The 24,011-nt window shown below is 41.8% G+C and overlaps 1 protein-coding gene across 1 annotated transcript in view; it reads left to right on the top strand.

Moving 5' to 3' along the window:
- CEMIP (cell migration inducing hyaluronidase 1) overlaps positions 1-24,011 on the top strand; it is a 68,442-nt gene that overhangs the window by 27,337 nt on the left and 17,094 nt on the right. The window contains exons 11-19 of the mRNA XM_006033443.3: positions 1,962-2,137; positions 2,618-2,827; positions 10,067-10,272; positions 14,716-14,785; positions 15,638-15,766; positions 17,875-17,960; positions 20,612-20,743; positions 22,713-22,748; positions 22,853-23,008. Coding sequence (XP_006033505.1) covers positions 1,962-2,137; positions 2,618-2,827; positions 10,067-10,272; positions 14,716-14,785; positions 15,638-15,766; positions 17,875-17,960; positions 20,612-20,743; positions 22,713-22,748; positions 22,853-23,008 — 1,201 coding nt within the window. The remainder of the gene's footprint in view (positions 1-1,961; positions 2,138-2,617; positions 2,828-10,066; positions 10,273-14,715; positions 14,786-15,637; positions 15,767-17,874; positions 17,961-20,611; positions 20,744-22,712; positions 22,749-22,852; positions 23,009-24,011) is intronic.

Genomic DNA, 24,011 nt, shown 5'->3' with positions numbered 1-24,011 from the left:
TCAAAATAGGATGTTATTCTGATTATATGAACTTCCTCTTCACCCTCAGTAAATCAGAGAAAGGTCAATGAAATGAAAGAACCAAAAATAACATCTTAAAAAACATTGAGGATTGTCTTGCTTCATGGTGTCCCAATAATACGATAGCCTCTTTGGGCAAAGGAAACTTACATCTGTGTGTGCTAATTTATGGACAAAAATAAGGGCAGTGACACCCTTTGTTGGTTTGGCTGCATTTTTTAAACCAATCCTGTGAAACGATCTGGTTTTAGTATGATCATATGCAGAAACAGGGTCACATTGTGGCTTTCTGACAACACATTTTGCTGCCACAAGAGGGAATTGAGTTCGTGACCCAAGCTTGGCCCCTTATCCCTGATCTGGTAATACTGCAGAAGCTGCACATTCAACACGTTGGTGCAAGCCTTTCTGCTGACTTGGAGTGGATCAACATTGTAATTCCCTTGCCACGGTCATGCAGATTTTACGGGGTGCAAAAGAAGGGGAGAAAAGGTGGAGGTGGCCCTTCTCTTTCCAGCTATCGTTCTGTCATAATTAATCTCAGTATTATTCTGCCTTTCTTTCTTCCTCTGTATGGCATACAATTAGTCTCGTTCTTTACCGGATGAATTAAACCCAAGGGATGAAAGAGAGAGACTCCTTCCTGAAAATGAAGTAGCCTGGCCTGTTACTTTTCTTCTATAGATTTCAAGGTGCTCTGCAGATGGGAAGACCGAGGCAGAGAACAATGGCAGTGTTTTAGCCACTGTTACACAGCACATTGGTGAAGGATCCAGGCTTAAAACCCAGCCCTTCCGGTTCCCAGCAGAATGCCCTAGGCCTTGAACCATATTATTTCCAGCTCAAGGAGTGAAGGAGAGTAAACTGTGTTAGACTGATGTATATTTATCTTTATTATAGAGTCAAAACATCATGTTTGGCTTAGGAGGAGGACATTTAAATGTTTAAAACCCTTCTTCCCTCTTGGCAATTCTACTTAAATAGAGAGCGCTTCTCCAAGCTTTCCAGTTGTTTCTAATTACTGCTTTGAATGTCTTTGTTGAAACAGAATACATGCAAGTGTAACATTTGTTAAAGCTCAGTGTTTACTTAGTGAGTTTATTACCTATATTTTCTGGAAAAATATGGAATGTAGTCAGTAATACAAGCCTTTCCCACTTCATTTTCTTCAGGAGAGCTGAGCCAGGGAGAAGGGAAGTGTACATACACTGTAATGAAATTACAGCACCAAGATTATTTTGCTTCCTAATTATTCACACTGGCTGGAATTCGGCCACTTCTGGCAGGCCCTAGCAGGACCTCACGTGCCTTTGACCCCTCCGAGCAGGCAGGTACAGAGGATTATGTGCAGAATAGTCTGGCAAGGGAACCTCTGAACTTCCTGCATATGTCCCAGGGGACCTTCTCATCAGCTCTGGAAAAGCCAGTGTGGGCTGAAACTAAATGGAAAAAGTTTGCTGGATGAGTAGTTTTAACAGTCATGTGCTTGATTTGCTGAGGTTTTCTGCTCTATCTTGCCCCTGGTGAAAGTAGCAGCAAAGCTGATTTTAGTGCAATCGGGATCTGGTTCACCTGGGTCCGTGAGGCAGGCCACATACTCCTGAGTCTTTCCTAGTGTCCCACAGTTTGGGAAACCTCCATGATAAATAATTTTTTGCTTATCTGTAGAAATCATGTAGAAATGCTTCTTTTAGGTTATCACCTTGTCTGTCTTCTCGGTGGAGAAATGGGGCCATATGTGCCAGCAATTGTTACTTTAGCATCTGGATATAAGAACCAGTCAAACACCACAAACCTCACTTCCTCTGCTAAGGAAATCTCAGCAGGACCAAGTTTCACCCCCCAGTCAAAACATTCTCACTCTAGCTCCTGCTAGCAGTAAGAATAAACTGGCATATGCAGTATTTGCAGAATAAACATAGTATCCCATGTTCCCACAGGAAAAGCGACATACCTTCACATAGGAGAAGTTGTCGACGGAGTTGACATGAGAGCAGAAGTGGGACTGCTAAGCCGAAACATAGTGGTGCTCGGGGAGACGGAGAAGCAATGTTATGAATACAGCAACAAGTTATGCTCCTTCTTTGATTTTGACACCTTTGGGGGACACATCAAGGTATCATTTTTTTTCCTTGATTCATACCATTCTCTGCAGAAGCAAACTTGGGTGTAGCAAGCATACATGGCATGGCTCGAAGCACCTTGTTCATAAAGCCCTGTAAAACACACAGGCTTGTCTTAGAGTAGACTAGAGCTGTCCTTTTGCTTGTCCTCTCCTTTCTTTGTAGTGCACATCCCACCCTCACAACTCCCTAATCAGCCTGCCGGGTTCACTACACATGAGTAATAAATAGATTTTGCATCCAGAGTTCAACTTCCACAGAGTTTAATAGTTTCTGATTTCAGCCCATTTTGTCATGAGTTGCAACCAAGCCCAAGAACTTTATGCAAGACAATATAGTTTTGTTTCAGCTTCCCTACGTCGTTTTGCCCCTCTGTCAGTCATCCTAGTCGAAAACTTGCCATGCCTGTGCAGCCTTCAAAAAGCAGCCAGATATTCTTCCTGCCTCTTGATTTGTGTTTTATTGTTCTCCAGATTGCTCTTGGATTTAAGGCTGTCCATATAGAAGGTTTAGAATTGATACATATGGGCCAGCAGGCAATGGGACACTACCCGATTCACTTCCATATGGCTGGAGATGTGGATGAAAAAGGAGGCTACCACCCGCCAAGCTATGTTAAGGATGTCTCTGTTCACCATGCCTTCTCACGTTGTGTCACAGTCCATGGCTCCAATGGCTTGCTGGTAAGAGATAACAGTTTAGTGGCTACCTTACTGATGAAGTTGTCATTTTATACCTATCCATTTTTTCCCTGGTAACATTAAAATACCACTGAGGCCAGAATCATTACTGAGAAAAATAGAGTGCTTTCAGAGTTAAATGAAGGGTCCTTCTCCTTCACTCTAGACTTACTGGATGATATATAATGCAAAATGTGTTTTAAGGTATGTCTAAAATGTGAACACAGTATAAAAACGTAACACTCTGGGCCAAATTCTGCATGGGACTCAGCTGCCGAGGGGTTCAAATGCCCTTGTATTCCACGATTCCTGCAAGCCAGCCCATCTTATAGAGGTACTTGAATCTAACTATAGACAGTTTGTTATTTAAAGAAAATAGTTACCAGAACTGAGGATACATAAGCTTTCCTGTAATAAGGATTTGCATTTGAAATAGGGCTGTCTGGCTGCTTATGTTATAAATGCTGATTTAACAGAGCCTGGAACTAGAAAGAAATCCTATAGACCTTCTGTAGTATGACAACTTCTTAACTAGGTTGCAGCATAGGAGAGATCATAGGAGCAAGAACGGCAAACTTTATGCAACAATGGGGAGATCTTCACGGTAAAGGCCATGAAGAAAAATGCTCTAACCTTTTCAAAGGACACCATCACTGCTGTCCTGAACAGTGTGTAGACTAGAGTTTACTCCAAAGTGGATGTAAGCAGAATTCACATGTTTTATACCACTGTTATGCTAGTTTATGTTAAACTTTGCTGTTTTTGCATTTAGTGCCTTCTCTTATAGGAAGAGGTTTTCTTGATTTGTTTTCTTTAGTGTGTGCATCAGCTTGAACCTCATGGTGTTTTTAAGAATAATTTGAAAGTGACTTGTGTTAGAAATTTGAGTTGGATCACGAGGCCCAACCCACCCAGCTGCTTCAGGGTAACTAAACCCTGAGCCAAAGATACAATCTGGATGTTAGCACTGAAACCACATAACCAACCACACATGTTCATCTTGGGAATGCATGAAGGAGAAAGCCCTATCCGCATTCATAAAGTTCAGAAATGTTTTTTTGAAAGCAGAACTTGTAAAGGCATGAAACAGACATACAAACCAAGAGTTGAACTTCTTCCTAGACAATGGTCCAAAAACGTGGCCTCAAAATACCTGGGTTGTCTTATGAGAAGAACCCCAGCATTTTCCATGTGATGGCAACATATATACGTTGGAGCCAATACACAAAACACTTTTTAACAAGTTTCTGACTAGCCACTTCTGTAGAACAAATTGGTGTTTTGATATGAGGCTACCACTACACCACATCTCTGACATTATCAATGGTATAGTCATTGAGCACAAAGAATTCCCCCATGTATCACCAGCATTTTAAAAACACATGCATCCACTCATCTGAAGTTCACAGCGTTCAAACTGGCTTGTGGGTGAGGGCAACAATCTACTGTTTTCTTTTTATTCACTTTAATCCACTTTTTTTTATTTATTAATACACATTTTCTTATCTGTGCATTAAGGACCTGATCCTGTAGTTTTGCCATTGGCAAGGATGGCAAAAGAGAGTCTTTAAAGGTGGCAAACTTAGATGAATATGTTACAGGCATCTTTAAGATTTACAGAAGTTACAAGAGAAAAATTAAATGGCAAATAAAGCAGCAAAGCAGCCTTTCTCTGCTAGTTGTAAACCTGAATCTCTGATACTGAACTCTGTCGTTTTAAGTTTTCAACATGACCTTAAAATCAACAGGAGGTTTGGCTCCCAAAAAGTATGTTCTACGTTGCCTTATACAAATTATATTAGGTATCCAGGGTTGTATAACTACTTTCCAGTTTAAATCCTCTCATATAACAGCTCAGCATAGCCAAGAATGTAATTAGCATACAGACTGGAAGGAAAAACTTGCTAGGGGTTGGTCTGTCGAGTAGAGAAAAGGTTCCTAATAATGGTACCATAAACATATCTTCTAGCTGTATTGTAATTACACAACTCTAGGTTAGCTGGTGGCTTGACTAAAATATCAACTCTTGATTCTAATTTTAAATTCTGCTTCTTTATTGATTAATGCTTGTCCTACTGCCAACCCAAACACCCTGTGCATGGCTTATTTTTTGCTGGGTCAGATGGATGGGTTTATGCAAAGTATTTGGAAATGTTTCATCTCTCTCTTGCCTTTTCCAAGCGAAAACCATGTTGTTGTGACTAGGAAATGTTGTAAGAATCCATGTTCTCAGGCGTTTTCCAGCCAAGACAGCAATGATGTAACACAGACAGACTGATCTGACTGAGGAAAACTGCTCAGTTCTGATGCACTTACTCAACATTTGTAATTCCTTGAGGGATCCTGGGTTTTATTTCATTGCAGAAAACCTAAATAAAAAGCCTCCATGGGAAGCATTACCATAAAATCTATAATCTGCATTAAGAATTTAATCCATGTTAATTGGTTGACTATTTAAAAAAAGAAATCTTTCATTTTCTAATCCATAGTCATTTCCATCCAAAAAAATTGATTTGGGTACATTTGCTCCCAAGTGCTTGCTTGCTGTGCTCCCTTGGAATGAAGTATCTGGTCAGCCAGGTTCTGTGTCCTGCAGTCCAGCAATGCTGGTCTGATTTGATGATGAAAGTTGATTTCTAAAGGTCCTAAAAATGACATGGACTATTTTCAACTAAAAATAGATTTGCTCTTCTTGCCCTTATAACTAGACATCTACACCAAGCAGCTCCTTCCTTCTCAAAGCATGATTTGATTTTGCAGTCTGTTCTTTTGCTATGAGATCCATTTTCCATCCCCCAGGCCTTGAAATTCTTAGTCACAAAAATTCAGGCAGGTCTCTGAGTAAGGAGAGACTATTATTACTACCTGCATTTCTAAGTTGCATGCATTGGGCATTGCTGCTGAATGCCATAGTATCTGGGTGTCATTTATATAACTTAGCTGAGAAAATCAGGAAAGTTATCAGCTTACCATTTCTCCTGCATATCACTTATTCTGCCTGTGAGCAGATAGGCATAAAGCCCGAGATGCTGGAGAGAAGTTGCTCAGATCTTTGAATGAACTATTTTGTGTTCCACTTTATAAATACCAGATAAATACATAATTTGCTCAACTAAGTAACATGACATTGGTCTCAGGTTGGGGGGGGAGGGGGTTGCCTATACTGAAACAAACATTAAGTGCACAAACTGTTTATAGGCACTGACAGATGTGAAAAAACAAAAACAGCGCTGGAAGAGGCAGCATGTTAGTTTGACCTGACTCCACAGCATCTGTATAGATTGGGCAGGACTTTTTGGCACTTTTATCTAAAACTGATTTAATCAACTATTAGATAAAAGCACCAAAAAAGCCCCATTGAAGTGCCTGATCTGTACAGATGTTGGGTGATCTGGGGATGCGCTGCGCTCGATGCAGGGGCATGCCAAACTTAAAGGAAAGCACTTTTGCTTTTTTGACATCTGTAAGCAGCCTATGTGCACAGGAACGGTTGGCTCCACTGATCTTCCTCTGTACTCTGTTTAGCTGCCTAACTACTGTCCATTTCAAGACTTCTAAAGCATCTCGAAACTAGCAAGGTCTTGCAGTTTAAAGCTGTTATTAGAGACATGAAGTACAAAAAGCCTATGGCAGGCTTTCTGCTAGCTAATGAGCATGGTTTACACTGAGGTTTGGTAAGTGCATGGCCTTTTTCAGTCTCAAGGCTATGAACTTAAATGGAATAAACTGTATACTTTGTAAAAGAGACAACTAGGCCCTGACCTAGCAAACACTTGAGTGCATGTTTAATTTTAGGCCTACAGACCATTCCCTGGATCCTAATGCTAAGTGGCCTGAAGTTAAGTGTCTGCTAAGTGCTTTAGCAAATGGGGGTAGGGCATTTAATTATTCAAGTTAAAATGACTGAAGGCTTGAACTTCGTATACACCCCCTGGGCTCTCCCATTGCTGGCCCATGGCACCAAGTTCAGAAACATCAACCCTAAATAAGACTTCCTCTTGGAGACAGATTTTTTTCATAGGTTTATACATAGATGCAGACAGCCCCTTGCTGGTTAGCAAGTAAATGACTGTGACTGTAACCAAAGTGCTTGTTTTATGCTTGTCCATGAATATTTGCTCATTGGAAGTACACAGAGAGTCCTTCCAACAACAAAGAGCTTTAATTCCCCTTACTGCCACAATTAATCCTTGATAATGTCCTCAATTAGACAGTTTACGGCATTTATACACATTGGGGTGGGAGCACTTTAATTAGAGCGGCTCTAATTAAAGCACCTGGAGTATCTCATAAATCAGTGTCCCTGAACTTCAAAATGGCGGCAGGGTGCTTTAGCTAAAGCTCATTTAATGAGCTTTAGCTAAAGCGCCCTGCTGCCATTTTGAAGTGTGGGGATGCTGATACATGAGACGCTGGAGGCTGCTGGAGTGTGGTAATTAATAGAGTCTGCTCGGACGCGCTGTAATTACAGCTCATTGGAGGAGCCTCCCTGCTCTTGTATAGGCACCCATAGTCTTTATCATATTAACCAGATGATGGTTGATCTAGATGACCTCTGGAGGTCCCTTCTAACCCCACTTCTCTATGGCTGATCGTTACACAATTCTCAGTTATACCATGCAACCCCAGTGATCAAATTCTGCCCTGATTTCCACCCTGTTCAATGCCACTGAGCTGGTCTCTAATTACAGTGGCTGAAATGGAAGCTGTCATTGGGATGGAAATTAAATAGAGGTTGATCAACTGTCTGGCAGAAGCCTGGGGAAAACAGCGCTGCGGGGAATAAACACAGCATTATCAAACTAGAATCTGCTGTCAGTAATCCAAGTACACTAGATAGCACCTGATTTACTTACGAGGTATTCTTGCATGAAAGTTGGCTATAAGTTACAGTTTGTTAAAATAGGCGGATGGACTAATAGGAATACTTTCATGAATCTGAAAAGCAGACCCCCTGGAAAAAGGGTTTTTAGATAAATCAACCCAATCCCACAATTTTTAACAACCTAATGTTTTCAGCGCTGTGCTAGTGCCCGAGATCCTGGAAGGAAAACAGACTAGGGGATGACAAAAGAGAAACAAGCAAAGTATGAGCGATGGGGAAAGTCATTGATCCAGGAAAGGGCATTAAGAAGTTGGGGAGCAGAACCGGCCAGGTGGTGTCATTCAGTGCATACAGCCAAGCATCTGGCCCCACAGCTGAATTCCTACATTAGGATACCTGGCACTGCAGCGTTCCTATCTATGCCAGGCATCAGCTTCTCTCTTTCTCTACCTGGCCTTCGTGTATTATGGTTCAAGAGCTAAAATTCATGGGGATGATGAACTGGAGCGTCAGGCAGCTGAAGGAATGTTTGAGGAATCGCTTGTCAGTTTTCAGCAGCTAAACTCTGCACAAGCATTATTTATGTTTCTTTTAAATATTACTCGTGTGCTTGGGAAAAATACTAGGTTGACACGGTTATTCATTCTGCAGTTGTGGCATTTGTATGACTAGCAGACTTTCCCATAACGACTGGGATACAACTTTTGAAAGTAGTTCACTGAGATGCACTGGCATCGAATAGTTTTTATAATTACAAGGCTAGCAAATGTCATGCCCAACGCTGGCAAATGTCATGCTTTCCAAGAAGGGACAATTGAAAAGGTGCTCTCCTTTTATGCTGGAATAAAGTGGCGTTAGAATGACACAGCCATTGAATTAAATTAGGAGAGTTAGCTGCAGATTTTAGAGAGGTAATTTAAAGGAATGTGCTGTGTCTCATGTCATTTGAACAATGTTTAATTTACTGTGATAATTTGAATTTGGAGACTTGAATATTTATGCTGGATCAAGGGCTATGCATAAGAGATGTGTTTGCAGGTGTCAGCTTGTAACAGAGCTGGCAAGCCAAATATTGTTTCTTACAAGACAATGTATTTAACCATTTTAAAATTGGTCCTGGGATATGTTTGGAAATCGTATCTTGTCATCTGAGGCCTCTGACAGAAAGACCACTTTTTAAAAGTACCTAAAGAAGTTGGGAGCCTAAGTCCCATGGACTTGCGATGAGATTGAAGGCATGGGCACACAAAGAAGTTACTGTGAGATAAAGGGGGTAGAAATGTACTGTCCATCCCTTACTTCCTGATAACTGTTGTGGGTACCCTCTTGCCTTCCAATCGTTTACCATAGAGTAAAAACATGCATGTGGGTAGTAACATGTGCCCATGACGTTCAGCTCTTAAACACTTATGTCCCTTCTGAAGGTGGGCCTTGGGATCAGGGAACTGAAAATTTTTCAACAGTCTTTTCCCATTTAAAAATGCTGTTTTGCCAAGAGCAAAACATTTTGCCCAGCGTTTCCATCTCTGTAAATTAGGAAGATGCGTCAGGTCCAAGGTGGAATTTCTGTGGTGGAAGATGAAGGGAAAAAGAGAAGTAAACAGCATAGTCAGAAGTTCACTGGCTTCTTCTCCATCACATTCATTGTCACGAAACATGGTGAAAGGTTTCGTTCCACCAAAGAATGAAAGCATTTTCTGAAACCTCAGAATTTTTCAGAATCATTTTTTTGCTGGCCAGCCTAATGCTTAGGCTTGTAAGTCACTTTTTTTACTCTGAAAAATTTTGGCCCAGATCTTCAACTGGGTTAAATCTGCATACTTTTATTGGAGACAATAGGTCTCCAGTGTTAGCTACAACAGTCCTGTTTTCCAGCTACTATACTGATTAGCAGCAGCTGATTTGTGACCAAATGAACTAAAGTTTCTGTCATCAAGTTGGAAGAAGGTTAAATCAGACCATAAGCAGCTCAGCCTGCCCAGTAAACAATTTGCAGCCTCTCTGGTAGCCAAAAAAATACATTTATTCAATTTAGCAGATACATTTTTGACCATTGACCAAGCTGTCTGTTTAATTTTACACAAAAAGAATGAGTCCAGATGTAGTCTGAGTATATGATGTCTCCTGTTCACCTCCCCTTCATCACTTTGAGCTTTGGACTACTATCCCCTCTTTTTCAGAAAGCCTGAGCAAAACTTAATTAGCATTGCACACTAAATGGCAAATTCTAATTCAAGCAAGTATCATACACTGGCACCTAGATAGTAAACTCATAGGAGTAAGGACCACTTTTTTATTCACATAGTGGGGTCCTGATCTCTGATTGGGGCTCTAATTGCCACCACACCATAGGCAAACAGTAATCTTGAAGTGGCTGAAAACTAAATCTGAAGGTAGCCCCCTTTCTGTACTTGCAGGTTAAGGATGTTGTGGGCTATGACACCCTGGGACACTGTTTCTTTACTGAGGATGGGCCAGAGGAACGCAACACATTTGATCACTGCCTTGGACTGCTTATTAAGCCTAGCACTCTATTACCATCTGACCGAGACAGTAAAATGTGCAGGATGATTACAGAAGGGGCTTATCCAGGATATATCCCCAAACCCAGGCAGGATTGCAGGTAAGTGGTTTTTACCCTTGCAGAATTTAACTTTGATCCATGAGATACAGGCCCAAGTGTATATAATTAAGTACTCTGCTTCAGGCATCTGGGTCACATGCTCTACAAGATTGGATGGTTGTTCAGGATGTTTCTGTTTGTGCTATATATATATTTACACACAGACAGTATAATTTTGCTTAGTGTTTTTAGCATTAAGGTCATCTCAAATGCTACTTCTCTTGGGTATTATTACAAACATCCCTTTCAAAGTATAATATGAAGACAGATGGGCCTGCTCTCCATTGCCTTGTATCTATGTAGTCACAACACCATCATAAGGATGCAAAATGTTTCTGTATTCAGATTCTGCTAACTGCATTAATTGCACCTTATATGGTTCCACTGAATGCTTTCCCTCTGCTTTTGGAGAAGGGAGACTTTTTCAGTGAGTAAGGGAAGCAAAATCTGGCCCACTAGTAGCATTTTTAACATTCGCTTGGGATGGAGTATATGAGATGCAAATTGAAATCCAAACAGTTTGATTAAATCTAGTTGAGTGAGGAATTGGAAATTGGCTGTGGCAAATCAAAGACGGTATTTGCAGACTTCCCAATAATCCCGGTAAGCAAGGGCATGAAAGTGCTGGCAAGGGCTAGGGACAGAAATTGCACATAAACTGTTATAAGGCTAAGTACAGACAGTCAAAAAGCCTGAGGGTGAATCGATTCAGTCTTTGCAGGTTAGTCTAAACTGCACAGATTAAATTGGAACGGAAGTGAACAGATATTTACCTTTGATTCAGGAAAACCAGCCACATGCCTGCAGTAGCTCAGGCCAGAAGCCGGGGGGCAATAGAGGATGGCTCTCTGGCTCTGTGTTCACCTCCTCTTTCTGCTGCCTCCAAAGTCATTGGGATTTGCGGTCCAGAATTACAGCAGCAGGACTCTGCAGGGTTGCTCATCACTTCTTCTTCCTGCTTCCAGGTGCCTCTGGGATTTGTAGTCCACAGTTGCTGCCAGTAAGTTTGAGTAGCAGAAGGGATGTTTAACCCCCCTCCCTGGCGCCAAATCCCAGCTGGGGTTTTTCTGGGGGGAGCAGTCTCCCCGTGTAGATTGGGCTGTCTCCTCAGCTGGGCTTGCCCCCTCCACCCCCTTGTCAGCCAGCCCTTACTGCTCCAGCTAGGGAGCAGAGGGGCAGGGCCAGCCCTGCTCTCTGGAGCAGACAGCACAGCCGAGCCCAGCCCAAGGCTGGAAAGCATGCTGGGGGAATGTGATTTAGCTTGAACAAGGAAGGACAGAAATTTCATAAACGGGTTTGACCCAGGTCAGTTAAGTCTGATGCTACATTCAACCAGGTTTATTTTAAACCAGTTTCAGCCATTTTGAAACTGGTTTATGTGCATGGAGCTTCTGTTCGGTTACAGGTTTAAACCAGTTTCTGATCACTTAAACCGATTTATGTGTAAGTTCTGTCCCTAGCCCAGGTGATTGAAAACCAGTTCAAATCTGTAACACAACAGAAGTTCAGTGCACATAAACTGCTTTCAAAATGACCAGAACCAGTTTAAGATAAACCTGGATGAATATAGTATCAGACTTAATTGAGTTAAGTTAAATCAGTTTATTGAACTTCTGCCCAGATCCCCTCCAGATCCAAGTTAACTCATAGTTCCCCAGCATCCCAGGATGCTTTGCATCTCCCCTGCAAGTCCCCTGCCCCCTTGCAGGGTGGGTGGGCTAGCCTTGGCCCAAGCTGTATACTCCGGTCAATCAAGGAGGCATGCTCTAGTGCCCCCCGGCTTCTGGCTTGGGCCACTCCAGACACGTGGCTGCATTTCCGGAATCAAAAGTGAATGTCTGTTCACTTGCTTATTGGTTCAATCTACACAGTTTAGACTTGTGAAGATTTAATCAATTCAGTCTTGGGCTTTTTGACTACTGTACTTAGCCAAGATGTTCTTAAAGTTTCCTTCTGTTTGCCACAACTCTAAGCCCAGTCCTTTAAAATGTTGAGCACCTTTGAAGAGACACTAAGCAACCTCATCTCTTACCTATCAAGATCCAGTTCTTTAAAACATCTTGTCTAGGCCGTACAACTCAAATTCATGGTGCTCTTTAGGGAACATCTTGGCAATGTTTGAAATAAGGGCTTTAGCAAGAGTTCATTTTTCAGTTATTCTAATAGCCTGTAGGTATAGAGAGACAGACTTGAATGAAGAGTAAGAGAAACATGTCCATCATGGCTGCATTCTCCCCACAAACAAGGTGCACGTCCCAGAACTAGAATTTGAATGAACAGCTGATTGGTAATAGCAGCTAACTACCTTTTTTCAGTGTCTTATTAGCAAAACTTTTACAATAGAACTATAGTGCCAAATTCTGCCAGCATCTACCATGTGCATAGTATTTTACTGTGTGACTCGTTCTATTGAGTTGAATAGGACTTCTCAGACTTTAAGAGAGGATTTTCTCCAGTGTTCTGTCATTTTAACTCAATGTTGTTGTGCACATCCTGGATTTCTGGCCTTGAGGTGCATAAGCAAGGTACAATGGCAAAGCAGAACAAGAATTTAAAAATGTTTGCTACAAACTACTGGGGTGAATGTGATCTAGACATGGGAATGCAGGTCTTTCAGGATGGAGAATTTTTTTAAAGCTAAACTGCATTTGTCATTACAAACCTATTAAGATTTCTTGAAAAGCAGACCACTTTTTCTTATTATGTTAGAACTTTATTTCCTGGGACTTTCCAAGGTTGCAATTTAAAAAAAAAAATCCCCCTATTAAAACTTGATAAAATCCAGGCCCTATTAACAATGGAAGAATCAGTTGAGCCAGGATTTCACCCTCACTACGGATAATCCATTTTAACCAAAGATTCTTTTTTGGTTTTGGTTATAGTTGAAAATACTTTCTATCATCTAACTTCATACCAATGTCTCTTCCCTTCTGTCTTCAGAACAAACTGGTGCTTTGATCCCAAGAAACATGTTTTTAGCCCATGCTTTGGCAAAGAGAGTAGATCAAATTCATGACACGCCTATTTTCACATCTGCATTTGTTTATAAACAACGTCGTGTGTCTCCATTCATAAAATAATACTTAATCAGGCATTTCACTGATTTTTTTCCACAGATGTTCTATGTCTATACCATAGTCCCAGGCCACATATTGTGTGGTATTTGAAGACTGATAACTAGAAAGTTATATGCAGTTTGTATATATGAAAAATGTAGATGTCCGTCTTGTGGTCTGTGACCTGGATCTTCCATGTAGCAGAAGTCAAGAGCTAATCATGGGAAATACATTGTTTTGCACTAGGACTGCCTGCTGTTAGTTGATTAGAAGTACAGCACTATTATTTTAAGCAGTTCCATGATATATTATCTCATGGCAACTGTCTGATCAGGGCACTAAAGCAAAAGCTAGCATTGGCTGCCAAGTTATATACAACGGGTGGAAAAATATACAGAAAGACAGAATTTGTCAACAGTTAAAAACAGTAGGCCAGCCCTTGTTGACAAGATGCACCTGACTGCCTGTGCAGGTGAGTTCAAGGAACCAGCTTGGTAGACCTAATCATTTGGCACTTGTCAGAGATTACATTGACATGAGATCCCGGTCAATACAGTGTTGGTATCCCCTTGGCAATCTCTTCAGTAGCTTTTTTCTAACTAGCCCCATGCTACAGTGGCATGATAAATCTCAGAGAGTAGAATTCACCCTGTGCAAAGCCAGCCTAAGGCCAATGCATGACTTAAGGCCCAAAGAAGACCTCAAAATAGTGGTTGAGTGAGATATAAGCATAGGGATTGTGCTGCTCTACACTTGAGCAAATGTCACCTATAAAGCACAAGAGGCAAATTAAACATCATCTTTAACCATCCAGTTTTCCTCCCAGAGTTTATAAGTATGTAATTTAATGACTGCCTATATGTCACATGCTGGACAATAGCATGATAGATTTATCTTTTCTCTTTGTCATGAGTTTTCATTTGAGATTGCCTTAAGTGCACCAGGTATTTGTCATAAAATAAATGTGTAGCGGGGCAGGAACAAATACAGTTAATAAATCACAGGAGCATACAGAAAAAACAGATGCCGGGGTATGCTTGGAAAAGCCCATAGAAACACTGAATCAGATTCTGTGGCTAAACCACACTCTGGTGAAGTTGGGGCCCTGATTGTGAAGATTTTTCCTATCATAAAATATTACTGACAACTGACGGTTTCAAAAGAGATTCCTCATTTAAGTTCCTCAAGATGTTTAATGATAGAAGCCTTTTGCTCTGTTTGTCAATGATGGTAACAGCTGTGACATGATGAGCAAAAAAGAAACCCCAGTTGTTATAGCCTTATCTGCTGAGTTATCAGACTTGCCTGTGCTATATGACATAGAATGCTAGTTCTTCTGTTTGCACTCCATATCATTTTCATGTTATTTTTTGTTACTGATCTGCAGTGCTGTTTCCACCTTCTGGATCGCCAACCCACACAACAACCTCATCAACTGTGCAGCTGCAGGATCTGAAGTGAGTACAAAAGTCTCTCATTTGGAGAAAATTCAGCACAATTGTATTAACCCTGCAATTTTTTTGATGCCTGTTGGAAAAAAATTTGCTTTTCCCACACAGGCACTTTCTGAAAACCAAACTCAAGCATATATAAATGCAGCCAGTGCTACCAGTAAAATGTGCCCTACATTTCTTCCTCTTTCTGTCGTTTGCTGTAGTTCGAGTTTCCAGACTTGGATTATTTGAACAAAATTCCCAAATCCTACATTTCTCTCACACAGCCTGTATGAATTAAAGAACCACCCCCCTGCTCTCACTGAAGTCATTGGCCAAGCTCCTATTGACTCTACTGGGGGGTGGAGGATCAGTAACTGAAGCAGTTTGTTAATAGGAGACAGGGCTCTGACATTTAAATTAGGGCTAATGCTAATTCTGCAGATATTCTAACTCCCCTCAGTAGGCTTTATTTCACCTAAGATTTCTAAATGATAGGGCCTTCTAAATCCAGGTTGAGGCACCGAAGTAGAAATGGTCTGGTTTCAAAGATGCTCATCACGTGAAGGTGTTGTTGACACCAGTGGGTTTATCTGTAATCAGGTCAGCTTACGGGAAAGTGTCTCAGCAGGTATCTCAGAACTTAACTGTAGCGTCTTGAAAATACTGGCTGTAACCAACACCGCAGTGTGCTGCGCATGTGTGTAGAGCTCTTTACTACGTATAGTTATGCAAACCAATGTTACCTCCTATTGTTTGTACAGCAAGCTGCAGGTTTTTATCTTGCAGTGTTTGATAAGTACCCCCCTCTCCCTGACTAATGTAAGCCTGTAAAAAAGATAAAGTGAGGCTCAGATATTGTGCTCTCTTTTGCAGGAAACAGGATTTTGGTTTGTTTTGCATCATGTGCCCACGGGGCCCTCTGCAGGGATGTATTCCCCAGGCTACTCGGAGCACGTTCCAATGGGGAAATTCTACAACAATCGGGCACATTCGAACCACCGAGTGAGTCTGCACATCATGGAAATAATGTCCATGTCTAAAGCACCATTATCCTTCTCCAGTTTTCTGTGCCTGCAAGTTATTAATGCTTGTGATTTCTGATTTATCCCAAGTTATTACAAACCGATCTCCATCATTTGCTCCAAATACATTGGCTCTATATCATTAATTAACTCCATATAAAATGGCCTGTATCCTAGAGTAATTGTGCTTACAGATTCATCTTATGCTACCTTTACTTTAGCCTACTTAGAGCATAGAAAAAGAAACCCTCTTTCAGGATGATGGGAGACAAGTAGTTCACATTTTTGTTCATTCCTACCAAGTCCATTTCTCTGCTGTTGCCCTTCTAAAATGGTGCCTCTAGTTGCATCTGCTGGCAGCCTGCCAAATTATACATCTCCACAGCCAATGTTAGCCATTGATCAGATAGCATCTGCAGGGGATAAAGAGTGTAATCTCAGCCTAATTACCTCCTAAATGTCTTCGTTTATTCATCCCAACATTCGGCGCACTGGCACTCAGGGAAAACCTAAGCTTGCGCCTGTTACTTAATGCCTTTAAACAACAGCACATATTCAGATGGATAGTGAGAGGGGCTGAACTGGTCATGGAGATCAAAAAGGGCTTGCAAGAGGTTGTGTGCACAGGCCACAGTAGAGTGGAAAGCCCTATGTTCTGTATGTGCCGCTTGCAGAAGCGATTATCGTATCACGTGTACCAGTAGTGTAAACATGGTTGGGTGGGAGAGATACCAGCCCCAGGCATGGACTTAGAGGGGGATGCCGGATTGATACCTCCCACCCTAGAGTCTTTGCTGCATCTGGAGCAGCTCTGACCATAGGAGCTGAGCTGGAGAAGCCCTGCACTGCCGACTATAGGAGCCATGTGCTGGGATGCAGTATGAGTAACCCTGTGCTACCCAGCCCTAGAAGCCAAGTTAGAGAAACCCTGTGCTGCCTGACCATAGGAGCCAGGTGCGGAGATGCAGCAGGGGTCTTGAGTCCCCAGGACAGGTAAGACCCTCCTGCAGCTGGAGGGCGCAGGGTTTCTTTCTCCAGCTGGGGGAGCACAGGACTGCTCCAGACGTGACAAAGGAGTGCCCTCTGCCCAAAGTTTTCCCATGATGCTAACATTTATACTTACACCTCTGATTCTCTGATTTGTATGAGTGTAGATCTGAGGAGCCCTTGTCACAGATGAGAAAGTCAGCCTGGAAAGATAGACTGATATAGGGTAGGACGCCCGGAAGCCCTGGCTGCACCAGCTCAGTTCTGCCTTGTGAGGCAGCCGCTCCTCATACGCCCCCTACCCCATCCAATGTCGTGTCACCGGACATGCACCAGTAAACTCTCTCTTAGACAAGTTTACAGGCATATACCCAGGTCCACAAAAAGGTGGCCACCTTCCTTCCATTTTAGGATGTTATGCACATGGAGCATGCTTCATTACACCGCTCCCTGGCACAGTGCTGGGGTGGTGTAGGCATGCCTGGAGTGGTTGATAACATGCTACCATTTTAAGAAGTACAGATTCAGGGGCAGCACTTCTGGGCATGTTTTCACAGCCAAACCACTTATGTGTCAGTGAGAATGGTTCTTTACTCAGCAACATCTTCATACTTGTGATACTTCACTCAGCACTAGTTGTAACCATTGTAATGCAATAGAAAGATGCCTCCTTAGTAACTTAATGTGTGCTGCTCCAGAAATGGGAGACGTGAGGCACCTAGACAAGTTCTGGCGAGAGCTGATGAAGTTGAAGGGAGTAACATTTCACTCAAGTGATTGTCAAGGTAACTTAACAGCAACAACAACACAAATCTGATCCTTTACTCCCTGACAGAAATCTCAGGTGAGCGCTCTAAACAGTGCATTGTCTTCCTTCAGCAATTGGTGCTGGTTTATATAGGGCTTTAGCATGTTTCCTCTGTAAATTTGAAAGCTCTTTACAAAGGAGGCCAGTATCATTTTCTGTATCTGTAAAATGGAGATAATGAAGGGTACAAAGGGAAAGGGACTTAACCAAAGTTACTTCATCTGAAAATTTGCCCCTCAATTTTAAATAAAAAGGGTGTGCATTCATTACAGAGACTCTTTTTATTTCCTCAGGCTGGAATGATGATTGATAATGGGGTCAAAACCACACCAGCATCAGCTAAGGACAAAAGGCCTATCCTGACGATGATTTCCGGGAGGTAATACAGTTACTGTGGTTTAGATCAAGTTCTGTAGGGTGCAGACTGAGAGCTGGGCCCTGGGAGGAGCGGGGAGCTGGTTACTTAAGTGGGTATTGTGTCAAGTTCTTATTGAGCAAAGGGCTTCCACTTCACCACTAACTTTTCTTCCCATCGTTTTTCAGCACAAAGTTCCCAGACCCACTAAGGGCAAGAAAGCCCTTTCTGTTGCTGTTCATTTCTGAATTAAGATGGAACAGATACTATGTGCACTCTGTGGTGTCTGTAATGTTCTTTATAGATCCTTATAGAGCTTATAGAAATGAGAAAATGTTGTGTGGGCAGTTAATGCCAACTGGGTAAAAATTGCTGCAAGAGTTTCCCAGGAATGGGAAATGAAGAGACATCTAGGAGAAAAAAGTGCTGAGTTTTCTTATTCTTCAGGTCCCTGTTTGAAGTGGGCATGCTCACATTGTCAATCTTACATTTGTTTAAATTTAATTTTCCATAAAGGTCCAAAACTGAAAATACAACAGCAACTGTGTGTATAAAGCAACTCCACCATTCCACTAATGTGCTTGGCTCACTGCAAGTCTTAATAAAACCCATTTAAATTTCCTTAAAAGACTAATTTCTAAAATATATCCTATTAGCAGATCTCAACAGCTGCTGAGAGCAATTCTGTGTAAGCAAAAGGGCTTTGTGCAGCCAAAAGGAAAGGTTGCTTGCACATAACTCTGTCTGGATCTTAGTTCAGACTCCCAACCCAGAGAGAGACAAGTGACTCAAACATTCTCACTTTTCCTTCCAAATAGGCCAGTAACATGCAGGTACACTCCTCCATGGTTGGGTTTCTTTACAAATCCTGTGGGGAGGACAGATACTCATTGAAGATAATTTGCTCAGGGGGAATAGGCTGTATATTTTTTTTCACTTTCTCCTTGCCACTGTGCATGAATTGCATTGTTGGGTCTGAGGCTTCAGAAGCTCTGTGTTTTCATCTGTGACACCATCACCCACCTAAGCATGAACAAGCACAATAGTTGCTTTTTTTTTTTTTTTTTTTTTACAAGAAAGCCTAAGATGATCATAAACATGAATATTTTAACACTTTATTAAAACCTCAGAATTCTGCTGAGAGTTTGAGGCTGCCTTTTCTTATATTAGAGCACATACCTTGGAAAATGTGTTCAGGCGCAATAGCTGATGATAAAAGGTTTATGCAATTCATGCTTTCATGTATAAGGGTAAAAATGATCTCTAAAATCATAACAGTTCATGGTACAATATTGTTGAATTCAGTGGGACAGAAGCTGAGCTGAACTCATAAATATAGAGCAATGACCCTCAACCAGGATGACTCAGCACCCTGAGATGCTTCAAAATCCTTTCAAGGGTGCTGCAGGATGCTTCACCATGTTAGCACTGTTAAGCATGCAAGTATGATTCACAAATTAACCCCAGAAATTTCAAATAGGAATCCATAGTATTAAAACCATTCTGACTTGTTGCACTCTGAGTTCTTTGCCACAGAAGAATTGCTTTATTCTTTTTCTGTAGTCCAAAAATGAATGAAAACTAAGAGCTTGCATTTTCTGAGCAGTGCCTTGAGTCTATCGCGAGGTACCTTAAGTCTAAAAAGGTTGAGAACCACCGCTTTACTATGTGCTTTTACTTTTCTTTCAGTAGAAGCAGTATAAATCCAAGCCCAATCCAACCTTTAGAACTAGTGTAATAGAAGCAGCCAAAACAGCATTCATTTACTGGAACCTTATGATCCACATGCTCAATTTTAGACTGATATGATGGTTTATTAAGTGAAACAAAATCCTATTGACTATCTGTTAGTGATTTGACAGCACAGCCTGATTAAATATTTCTGAACCAGGAATTTTAATCTCAGGGCCATCCACTGTTGGCATCAGACTGGGTATTAATCGGTCAGGGATTTGAAGCCGCATTGTATCTGACAGAAGACGCTCCGTCGGTAATGAAAAGGAGAGCTGCCCCCGAGGAGCAGGCATACATGACAACCAAACTGAATGTCACTCTAGCGGGTCTCGTTCTGAGGCTGGCAGCAGGGTGGAGGCTGGCACACAACAGCTGTGGAGCCACTTCCATTGGTCTCACTTGCTGTCCTGTCTCACCAAGCCAATGTTTCATCCTGCCTGAGAACTTCAAAGCTAATAAATCTGCTTCAAAGCAGATCTGACACCTGGCTGATGTGTAGTAGGATGAGCAAAGAAGATGCCTCCATCTTACCAAAATTATTTCATTTTTCAGTGCCATCTTTACTTTTCCCCAGAAAGCCCAGTGAGCCTGTAAAGCTCATAGCCCCAGGAGATCCAGAGCTGAACATGGTTATAAGAAACAAATTAAGCATTTATGTGGATAACAGGACTATCCTGAAATGCAGTTAGAATTAAAAAAATGTACCCAGGAGTTTTGGAAGGGATATGAACTGTTACACCTGAGGGCCTAAGTGCAGAGTTTCTTGTGCCTTCCTGGCTGGCGGTACCGGCTGCTGTCAAGGACAGGCTATTAGATTAGATGACCCAGGCCTGAACAGAAATAATGCCAACAAACACTGAACAAGTAGGTACAGCGGCAGCTGTTCACTGGGCAAGAATGACTTCCATTGCCAACAGTTTCTTCTTTTCTTGTGGTTCCAGGTATAGCCCGCACAAAGATGCTGACCCTTTGAAGCCAAGAGAGCCTGCCATAATTAAACACTTTATTGCCTACAAGAACCAAGATCACGGGGCCTGGCTGAGGGGTGGAGATGTGTGGCTGGATAACTGCCAGTAAGTTTTGCGTTGTTTCAACCCGAGGAGCTCAAATTGGAATTTATGACAAGCATAACTGTGGTTCAGACTATTTATATTGCTTTGCACCTTTCATATGGTCAAGATTAAAATAAAAATGAAACATTAAGAAAGCACGAGCATTATTTTATGAAAAACAAAACTGGTTTTGTCTAGAGAGAAGGGTCCGTCTGATTGTTTTGCCTGTACAGAGTTTCAAAGCAGCAGCAAAAAGTGACTCAAATAAACAATTCTCCATGAAAAATGAAAGAGCTTGGAAAAAAAATGACCTAAGCTTGGGTCATAGTTCAGTTTTATGTGGTTTACTGTTATGCTGAATAAGCCAGTACCCAAGATGCCATGCATCACAGGAGGGAGAGAGAGAGGAATTGGGCAAATGCACATTGTAGGCTCTTTGAAAGCGGCTTCCTGTGCTGCTAAGAACAAACCCTTTTTACACTTGGGAACACATGATCTTCTACAGTTTCTGCTGCTGATCCAGACTCTTGATATCAATGTCAATTAAAGGGGAAAAAAGTAAAAGGCTAGTTTACACGGCACGTTGCAGCACCCTAGTATGAATATCAGTAATTTCTTTATATAGTATCCAATTGCCTTACCTTAAAATGACCCAGGCCTTTTTAAGTGACCATTAGCTCTAAACTGGCCTTAGTGACCTGGTTAGATTAGCAAGAGAGTGAGTCAGAATCGACAGAAATGTAATATCCAGGCTTCTTCTTGTTTGTTCTGCATCTGAACTTATGAACCAGAAATGTCTAGCATTCCAAAGGCAATGAAGTCTGCCGTTTCGGATCAGCTGCATGTGTTTTAGAAGCTTGCATTGCTGAGTGCAATACCAAGGTTTCTTAAAGAGTTCATACGTGTCTGCCTGTTACCAGTTTCCAGCAGGGTCCTTTGGAGAGAATCTGAATCGGGGATGTAGGCATCAAGCTGGGATTATTTTTATAGCTGCAGTCATTTTCATTTCTGCTGCTACAATAAGACCTATGTATTATATTACTAAAACAGATCTTGAGTGCCATGCACATTTCTGGGGCTGCAGCAATAATAAATAAAAGCCATATAGCTTGTAATGTGCTGCCACCTAGGGACAGAATCAAGATGAAATGATGTTTGTTCTGCGTTACACTGACTGTGAGAGAGAGAATGAGTGTGAAGTTCTAGCAACATGCAATAAAAGCGATCATCATGTCAGCACACAATAGACATGGGATCAAGCTATAAAATTAAAACTGGATTCTGACTTCCCCACAGTTTAGTAGGGGCACAGGGGAATGTTTGACCCATTATAAAATGTTTTGACCCATTATAAAACCAGAACCATTTGCAAAATTAAGATCCAGATCCAAACCTGGATGATATTTTGATCCAGATTTTCTTATTCAGGTCCATCCCCTATTTCTGTCCAATTTCTGATAAAATAGAATTCAAAACCTTCTCCTTATGCAACATTTGTCCCTTTATAAATTACTCCATGGAAAGCCAATGTGAATAATAAACAGAGATGTGCCTAGGGCAGAAAGTTATGAAGTAATAGAAACTAGTCTGAGACAGAGACAAATGTGCTGTCTTTGCATAACTGTGAAAGGATTGTGGCAGACAGATGAAAAAAGACAGATAAGTCTCAGATAAGTCCCTTCCCCTGCAGTGTCAGGATATCATTCTGGTGGAGGTGCTATTGGACACTGGACGGTGGCTTCACTTGATCTCTACGCTCCGAGTCATGCGATAAAACTAGAATGTGAATGAAATTGCTAAGTCTACATTTCTGCACCACCTCCCTGTTAAAAGAAAGCAATCTCCTTCATGCTACTTAATCCAAGTCCTCTTTGTTTTTACTATAAATCCCTGCTGGTTTGGATATCCCACGGCTAAGCCTTGTGTAGAACATAGCTCTTTTTCACAACCTGGTGAAAAGCCTTATCTCCCCATTCTTCTCTTCTTGCAGGTTTGCGGACAATGGCATTGGCCTGACCTTGGCTAGGTAAGTGCCATTCATTTCCAGCTTGCTATCTTATTATTTGGACTGAAGATCCAAAGTGGTTTGGCATAAGCAGCCCCAGTAATGTATGGCCTTGTCTCCCCTAGCGGTGGAACATTCCCGCACGACGATGGCTCAAAGCAAGAAATAAAGAATAGTCTCTTTGTCGGTGAAAGTGAAAACCTGGGAACAGAGACCATGGACAATGAAATCTGGGGACCTGGTGGCCTGGATCACAGAGGGAGGACCCTCCCTATAGGCCAGTAAGTTCCCTCCAGCACAAACAAACAGTTCCTGTCCCTTTGTTGGTTTAGACTCCAGACGGTTATATTTTTTCATTGCTCTTCAGCATAGTTTAAACAGATGGAATTTTACACAAAGCGTTTTGGGTCACGTCTCTCATTTCCAAAGTCCTCTTTGTGCAGCTGCCATCATATGCTGCCAAGACAATGTGGATACCCCGCTTTGTGAACTGGGCTGGGAAAGACTCCTGAAGAAGCAGGAGAGTTTACTAGCAGGGGAAGCTTTGTGCAGGGGTGAGAAATGCCTGGACAATGTGGTGATCTCTAGTCATGTCAAGTATACACCATGTAGAACATCCCACTGAGCCCCTGCCCTGGGTTTTGACAAGTAAGGGTGTGAAGATAGCACTCCTCAGAGTACCTGCCACCACTGTAGTTGTACAGTCATGATTTTTGTGCTCTCATTACACTGCAGGTGAAGCTGGCATGGGGCATCTTCCTTGGTTTAAGTGCTACAAGTTGACTTTGCAAATACATCATGTTGTTGTTCTTAAAAAAGCAGTAGCTATCCTAAGAGCAGCCTGCAGTAAAGAAGGAACCTAAATATCATATCTTCTTACATGTCCCTCCTCCCTCTGCTTGTCAGTGGAAGCACAGGAGGTCCTTCCTTTCGACTCAATTGAAAGGATGTTCATTCAGTAATCAGCCCTACTGCCCTTCAGATAAAATTGTCTTCAGCCCATTGTCTTCAGTGGGAACTCAGTACGAACTTCCAGTGACAGGAAATACTCACATGAGTGGCAAGGTTATCTGTAGAAAGACTCCTGTGAGAAAGGGATCAAACTCATTTCATTTTGAGTGAGTCCTAATACTTCTTATGTGAGCCTGTTAAAGGGACAGAGCATCACATTTGCTTAAACCAGAATGTGAGAAAAATACCTGTCTCTCTTAGCTGACATTTAAATGATCTCATTATTCACATGCTCTGGAGTTATCATCCAAGTTTGACTTTTACATTGGCAGG

The sequence above is a fragment of the Alligator sinensis genome, unplaced genomic scaffold (genome assembly GCF_000455745.1).
Source record: "Alligator sinensis unplaced genomic scaffold, ASM45574v1 scaffold1318_3, whole genome shotgun sequence".
Classification (NCBI taxonomy): domain Eukaryota; kingdom Metazoa; phylum Chordata; order Crocodylia; family Alligatoridae; genus Alligator; species Alligator sinensis.
This window is presented reverse-complemented; position numbering and strand designations above follow the sequence as displayed.